Source organism: Asterias rubens, chromosome 16 (genome assembly GCF_902459465.1).
Source record: "Asterias rubens chromosome 16, eAstRub1.3, whole genome shotgun sequence".
Lineage (NCBI taxonomy): Eukaryota > Metazoa > Echinodermata > Asteroidea > Forcipulatida > Asteriidae > Asterias > Asterias rubens.
In genome coordinates this window covers 13,303,273-13,311,427 of record NC_047077.1, presented here as the reverse complement: position 1 = coordinate 13,311,427, position 8,155 = coordinate 13,303,273, and the positions used below count along the sequence as shown (strand labels likewise).

General features: G+C 40.7%; 1 protein-coding gene across 1 annotated transcript; it reads right to left on the bottom strand.

Annotated features, from left to right (window-relative positions):
• Positions 1-721: 721 nt before the first annotated feature.
• LOC117301198 (low-density lipoprotein receptor-related protein 8-like) lies at positions 722-6,328 on the bottom strand. The gene is made up of 6 exons (XM_033785105.1): positions 6,290-6,328; positions 4,617-4,744; positions 2,992-3,226; positions 2,521-2,589; positions 1,944-2,051; positions 722-1,063 (listed from the first exon to the last, which is right to left on the bottom strand). The coding sequence occupies exons 2-6, from the start codon at positions 4,683-4,685 to the stop codon at positions 813-815; spliced, it is 732 nt and encodes a 243-aa protein (XP_033640996.1). The 5' UTR covers positions 4,686-4,744; positions 6,290-6,328; the 3' UTR covers positions 722-812.
• Between the last annotated feature and the right edge of the window lie 1,827 nt (positions 6,329-8,155).

Genomic DNA, 8,155 nt, shown 5'->3' with positions numbered 1-8,155 from the left:
GCTTCCAGCAACAGAGGGCGATGTTTAGAATATCCACGCATCGGTCGCCGCGGTATCCTGAACATCTGACACCACAATTTTCGAGGCTCGTGAATTCTGCCAGAGATCTGCTGTCAAGACACCTCACTCCTAGTCCATTATCACTATTCACCTACGTTTCACATGGATACGCACTTCAAATCGTACAACAAATGCACGCTGTTGCACAGCAGACGACAACCAAAAGGCAGCTTCAAAACATCTATCACCTCGGACTGATTTATAAAACAATTATGTGGAAAACGTAAACGTCACTGCACGTTATCCAATTAATAAGTGTATCTTTTGAAATCACCGGTTCTGTAAGGCAAGGGACCAGTCATCGGCAGTGGTATCTCGGTAGGGCAATGAATATGACGGGCGTAGGTTCTGTGTCCATGAGTATGACGTTTGTCGTTTGCCTATAATACGTTAACTCAACTTTTAACAAGTGATGCGGTGAAGAACATAAATCTATGCCCATTTCTTTTAGTGTGATGAGTGCAAAGTGCATTATGGAAAGAACGTTGGTAAAGTTAACGGATTCTCGGCTGTGTCATTGTGAGAAAATGTACCGGAGATTCTGTCCTCTCATGGGAAAGTAGAATGGGCTGGGGAGGTTTATTCAAAAGAGGGCGCTATCAGAAGAAGTAGCACAGTTTTGCCCTTATGGGGACAGCAACTCCGGGAGACAAAATCTCCTGCCACACCGTCACAGACAAACGTTTCATACAAGATATAAAAAGAAACATTATGAATACAAAACAAAAAACATACAACTGTTCATTCCATTCTCAATCCGGTCTCTGTTCACAAAATGGCGGATCCTCCTTCTCAGTGTCCCTGACGAAACTGCCCGGTATGGTCGCCCCCGTGGCCCAATCCACGCACCAACAGCTGACGTTGTTCGTCGTGCATTGCACAGGGGACCAGTGACCTGTCGGGGTGCAGATGGGATAGAACGGGCACCCTGCAGGGGGACACTCAATTTGGAATTCTGCCTTCCACGTCTGGCAAGAACGGGGTGTAGACGCGGTAAAATTATCTAAAGATGATAAAAACAATTCGAGAGAATACTATAAAAACTGGAACAGATGTCTACAAAGTCCTAGCTATTTTTTTTTAACATTGGCTTGAATCAAAACCAATTGGGGGCGCTGTAACATAAAGGTGGTTCCGTCGCTTTTACTTTTTGTCTATAAAGGTCATTATGAAATCTGATGCCATTTCCCTTCATGTTCAGAGTCCTTTCTTTTGCCGTATCGAACTCAAATATCTGGAAAATGGTGAATTAAATTCGACTAAAGAGCGACGTTTAGCGCAAAACGTTTTATACACTGTCGTGTAGCATGCCGAGCCCTGCCGTGCTACACGGCACTCGCACGACGTGGTGACAGACGTCGCGCTTTTGCCGAGTTAAAAAAAAAACGTTTTATGTGCATTATCTAATCATAGTATGAAGGATCTCCGTAGCTTGGAGAAGGCCCTTTCCTGGATGGGATGAAACACATTCTGACTGGATCAAACATAATGTATAGATTTCAGAATTAAGCATTTTTGTTTTGTATTTGTTGCCACTCTTAAAAAACGATGGTGAACACCACTTACCAACGATGGTAATATATTATCGGCAGCAAATTGCGCCACAGCACCTTGTAAAACATTACATGGTGCTATCAGAATTAGGTCTCATAATTCAAACGTAGTCCCACATCTTGCAGGAACTACTGTATGTTACAGCGCCAATAGCGTCACTGAGTGACAGACATGTGCGCTATATAAGAAGCCACAATTATTATTAATTATTATTATTATTATTATTATGCCAAAACTTAAGATGGGAACTATATCATTATGAATGTTGCCATTATCAAATTTAACTCAAAGCTTTCTACAAGTTATTATGAGTGATAAAATGTACCCACCGCACTGCTGCTCGTCATTTTTGTTGAGACAATCTTCTATTCCGTCACAGCGCCACCTAGCGGGGATACACTCCCCCTGTGCGCATGAGTACTGATTTGATTTACACTCTGTGAAAAGACAAGAGTATATACCATAATAAGACTGAACATCTGAAGTCACACTTTGAGGCTCACAAATTACGCCATAGACATACCTTAAAGACACTGGACACTATTGGTAATTGTCAAAGACATGTTCTCACTTGGTGTATCTCAACATATTATGCACAAAATAACAAACTTGCGAAAATTTGAGCTCAATCTGTCGTCGAAGTTGCGAGATAATAATGAAGGAAGAAACACACTTGTCACACAAAGTTGTGTGGATTCGAGACCTCAAATTCTAAACCTGAGGTCTAGAAAAGTACTCCACTTCAGAGGGAGCGCATCTCACAATGTGTTATACTATAAACCTCTCCCCATTACTCGTAATCAAGAAAGGTTTTATGATAATAATATTTTGGGTAATTACCAAAAAACACCCTAAAAATAAATAAATACAAAAAACTAAAAAATATATTATTACTTAATTACAAACCTTCGTATTCAGTTGACATTGTTACGGTAGAGTTGTTTCCTGACGTAGATGTCATCGTTTTTCTTAAAACTAGGAGAATACAAAAATTACATAGACCTAAAGGTGAGCAACACAAATACAATGACAAAAGAAGTGGACCTATACTTTAATTAAGCACCATGTAATGGTTTACAGGGGCTGTTGCGTAATATGCTGCCAATCACAAGTGGAACACCGAGGAAAACCCCTTCTCTATTTTGGTTCTTTATGCGTGTAACCCAACACACAGGACCAACGGTTTTACGTCCCATCCGAAGGGCGAAGCATCACGGTTTAGTATATTGCTTAAAAGGACACCGGTGTCACAACTATGACTGGTAGGCCTTTATACCATTGAAATAGATTTTCATGTTACAATCCATTCAACCATACGCACCCAGCCTTGTTGGTAATTGTTAAGGTCCCCTTTGTCAACCTCTAATAATACTTTACCTAAAACAACCACAACTGCAACAGCGGATGACAGCAAAAGTGCCACCAAGAGGCAGATAAGAGCAAGTTTACATCGTTGCAGCCGTAGTTGGCGCTTTAGAGAGTGAGTCGTGTGCCTCAAGTCCACGCTCTGGTCTGATTCCCGCCTCCCGTCTGAGTCTACGGAGAGATACTCATTTTCAAACTGAACCGTTGGATTAAAGGCAACCTGGCCATGCCGAAGGGCCAGTTCCACCTGTTGGTAGCAAAAAAACAAAGCAAGTGAGTTAAACTTGTTGTTCTCTACCAACCGTTTGTGACGTAGCATCGAGCGGTCCCGTCCGTATCCGCAAGGATAGGACAGGTATTGGTTTATGTATACACCCATTTAAGTTTGATTTAGCTGCGAATCTCATGGAGGTCATGCGAAGTGATGCAAGGTCAAAGGCGACTTTTACGTGGGCTCAACAGCAGAATTCTGGCGAAACTCATTAGCCTTGAAGTGACGTCAGATGTTCAGGCTACCTAGCACCCTCATTCGATGTAACTGTAGCCAAACATTTAACAACATTATTGTATCCGAAAACAGAATAATTGGCTCGGCACACTGTATGCTCGACTAGTCATGTGCAGCCATTTTGATTTTCTTCAATTCTAACCAATGTAACAAAACCGAGGCCGAACGGAAAATAGCCTGTAACTTTTCATAAATTGATAATTAAAGGCAGTGGACACTATTGGTAATTACTCAAAATAATTATCAGCATAAAAACTTACTAGGTAACGAGTAATGGGGAGAGGTTGAAAATATAAAACATTGTGAGAAACGGCCCCTCTGAAGTGGAGTAGTTTTCGAGAAAGAAGTAATTTTCCACGAATTTGATTTCGAGACCTCAGACTTAGAACTTGAGGTCTCGAAATCAAGCATCTGAAAGCACACAACTCCGTGTGACAATGGTGTTTTTTTCTTTCATTATTATCTCGCAACTTCGATGACCGATTGAGCTCAAAGTTTCGCAGGTTTGTTATTTTATGCATATATGTTGAGATACACCAAGTGAGAAGACTGGTCTTTGACAATTACCACCAGTGTCCACTGTCTTTAAAGATACTAGTCAGATCAAGATGGCCGCAGTGCAGTGTGACAAGGTCCATACTGCATGAGTATAACGGTTTATTCGGGAATGGATTGATGGTTCATAAGTGGTCCACTCTTTTCCAAAGTTATAGTCGTTGTATAACAATACACCTATACCTCTACAATAACAATAGCCTTCCTGTAATGTTCAAGGCACTGTACACTATTGATGTTAACTCAAATTATATGTCAGCACAACAACTTACTTGGTAACAACAATCAATGGAGAGCTGTTGATAGTTTAAAACATCGTGTCGAGAAACCACTACCTCTGAAGTATCGCTCGAGAAAGAGGTACTTTCTCACTCAAGTAATAAAATAGTTCAGGCCTAAAACCTGTTTTATTTGGCACCTGAAAGTACAACAAGTTTGTATAACAAGTTTTTGTTCTCCGATGACCAATTGAGTCAACACTTAACAGATTCGTTAACTTATGCATAGCGATACACAAAGTGAGAAATTTGACAACCAAACGTGTCCAGTGCCTTTAAAACAGGTCTAGGCCTACCTGATATTGCTCTTCGCTGGTCCCCATGGTATGGATTAGGTCAAGTGGACCGTGCTTCCAAGAATACATCAACTGTTAAACAGAGTACCATGCGGATTGGAGACGGTGTTGGCTGCATCCGTTTATTGCTGGAAACAAAACGAAATTGCAATGCGGTCAATAATTCTGTGACAATGCAAAAATTAATAATGCCAATGACCACATTGTGCCTATAAGGGCCCAATTTCATAGACCTACTTAACGGCCGATTGTGGGCTTACTGGCGCGATTTTCATTTCATAGCGCAGCTAGCCGTATGCATACGAAAAAGCATGCTTACCTTCGGTGCTTACTGTACACGAAAACGAATGACGTCACATTGCAAAACCATGGTGAACGTGCAAGATGGCTGACACATTTTCCACATTTTCTTGCTAACCTGTGAAATACGCTTACACCTTAGGACGGCTACGACTACGGCTAGTGTTTCAGCACCATCAATTTAAAGCAAGTCCGTAGAAACACGCTGAGCAATACTCGGTCGACTGAGTCCTAGCCGAAGCTGTAACTGCCAATGCGGACACGGACGATGACCAAACCAACCGGACTTGACGTCTAGCAAAATGAGAACTGGACCGTATCCGGACTGGCGGCTAGAGCATAGGGCTAAGACTTCTGCGTCATCATGCGTTGAGTTCAACGCACGATAACGCAGACATCTAGCATCGCCCTTAGCAACAGCCGTAGCCGTAAATGTAGACGCCAGTTGGGATACGGCCTTAGTGCTACATACGTACACTTACAAACACAGCGTACATCGCTGCGAATGCATGCGTGGCAACTCTCTTCCAGATAAAAAAAACCCTTCAAAAAACACAAGGGAAACTGACTGGATAAAAAGCTTGTACCATGAGTCTTGAACCCAGTTTAGATTGTCTGACAGACATGCAGTTCCCCTGAAGACTATCACAACATACTGACATGTGTAGTCGTTAAAGGCAGTGGACACTATTGTCAAAGACTAGCCTTCACAGTTGGTGTATCTCAATATATGCATAAAATAACAATCCTGTGAAAATTTGAGCTCAATCGGTCATCAAAGTTGCGAGATAATAATGAAAGAAAAAAACACCATTGTCACACGGAGTTGTGCATGCTTTCAGATGCTTGATTTCGAGACCTCAAGTTCTAAGTCTGAGGTCTCGAAATCAAATTCGTGGAAAATTACTTCTTTCTCGAAAACTACTCCACTTCAGAGGGAGCCGTTTCTCACAATGTTTTATATTATCAACCTCTCCCCATTACTCGTTACCAAGTAAGTTTTTATGCTGATAATTATTTTGAGTAATTACCAATAGTGTCCACTGCCTTTAATTATCAATTTATGAAAAGTTACCAGGCTATTTTCCGTTCAGCCTCGGTTTTGTTACATTGGTTAGAATTGAAGAAAATCAAAATGGTGAAAGAAGAAAACACCCTTGTCACACGAAGTTGTGTGCGTTTAGATGGTTGATTTCGAGACCTCAAATTCTAAACTTGAGGTCTCTAAATCAAATTCGTGGAAAATTACTTCCTTCTCCAAAACTATGGCACTTCAGAGGGAGCTGTTTCTCACAATGTTTTATACCACCAACCTCTCCCCATTTCTTGTCACCAAGAAAGGTTTTATGCTAATAATTATTTTGAGTAATTACCAATAGTGTCCACTGCCTTTCACCACCGGTTCTTGTCAGACCCAAAACCACTCAAAAAGAACTATCCACACTGTGTTACCGCAAACCACTCTTAGTTAGACATTCAAGTATTACACATCTATAAAAATGGCTCATCAAGTCTGAACAAGATGCGGACAAGTAAACTCGCTGAAGATAACAACAGATGCACTTATGCATGGTAAAATACACCCCGTGTTTACCTGTAACAAGTTTTGTCAACCATGGCTTAAAAGTCATGGCAAGAGTTCCACATTGGCAATATTTCATAAAGGTGTCTTTGATGGTCAATCATGTGAAAAATGCGACCCTTTATGGTGTAACCTTGCCAAAATTGTGACGTATAATGACCGTGCGGGGGGAGATCGTCTGACAGCGAAGCGTGTCAAACAATTAGTAACCACGCAGGAATAATACAAGTCCGTCCCAACTTGACAATCGTCCCAACTATAGTTGGGACCAGCCGTCGAATTCGTCAAACTGATCTTAATAGGACTAAGGACGAGTTAAGTTCCGTATCCAAAGACGTAAGAACGCATTGAACTCATCCTAAGTTTGGACGAGTTACTCGTCCCAGGTTGAGATAGGATTAAAGACATTGGACACTATTGGTGTCAAAGACCAGTCTTCTCATTTGCTGGACCTCAACATATGCATGAAATAACAAACCTGTGAAAATTTGAGCTCAATCGGTCTTCGAAGTTGCCAGATAATAATGAAATAAAAAACACACTTGTCACACGAAGTTGTGTGCTTCTAAATCTGAGGTCTCGAAAATCAAATTCGAGGAAAATTACTTCTTTTTCGAAACCTATTTCACTTCAGAGGGAGCTGTTTTTCACAATGTTTTATACTATCAACCTGTCCCCATTACTCGTTACCAAGTAAGGTTTTATGATTATAATTATTTTGAGTAATTACCAATAGTGTCCACTGCATTTAAAGACTAATCCTAGCGTTTCTGCTGCAGGACTGGTCCCATACTACAGTTGGGTCATCCCAACTACAGTTGGATCGTCCATTTAGTACAGGTTGCCTGTACAAGATAGCCTCCACATCTAAACAGAAACAACTAACTCTTGTAGATAGGCCCCCTATATCAAAACCAACAGTTGATTCACAATAATTTCTTATAACAACATACAAGAGATGTTGAATTTGCATCGGGGATAATAAATATTAATTTTGTTTTTTACCCATACACCGATGTAAATATATGGGTAAAAACCGAAATTAACATACATAACACATTTTCTTTGATTCTGCTTTTACACACAATGACTTGTATCGAATAACACTAACGAATGCTTATAATAATTTTGCAAACCGAAACCAGACTATTTTGTTCTTCCAGCCTCGGTTTGATTACATAATGTATCAATGGGAAAAAAATCAAGATGGCTGCACAGTGAAGTGAAGGTCTATAGTTGTGACTCCCATTATAGTTGGGCCACCCGTATTGTTGGGGCGGAACATCATGAAGTTGCCACGGCTGAGTGGGTGTTGGATTTTGTTGGCGGCGTTCACGGAATATGTCTATTTTATTGGGATTGATTTAGATCTGTAGGGGATAGATTGATAGGTCAATGCCCTGCTAGAGTAAAACCAATGAAAACAGAATATCAGTTTCTCGTCCAAAATATATCTGAAATTGGATGAGGAAATAATTTTGTTTTACATATTCATTTCTCATGTTCACTTTTTAGGGCTTTTGTTTACGCACGGTGATAGTGTGTGGGAGGGGCGGCGTAGTCCCCTCTCGGAACTTTGCCCCCTTCCCCAAAATTATATTAACAAAACTCACAAATGAATTCCATGTAATAGCAAAGTCCCTAGTAATTTCTTTAC

Bases quoted from the DNA above. Each gene is read 5' to 3' on its own strand.
- LOC117301198 (XM_033785105.1), bottom strand. From the start codon at position 4,685: ATGTATTCTTGGAAGCACGGTCCACTTGACCTAATCCATACCATGGGG. The intron at 3,227-4,616 runs GTAGGCCTAGAC...TGCTACCAACAG, and splicing joins CCAGCGAAGAGCAATATCAG to GTGGAACTGGCCCTTCGGCA. The intron at 2,590-2,991 runs GTAAAGTATTAT...GTATTCTCCTAG, and splicing joins TGCAGTTGTGGTTGTTTTAG to TTTTAAGAAAAACGATGACA.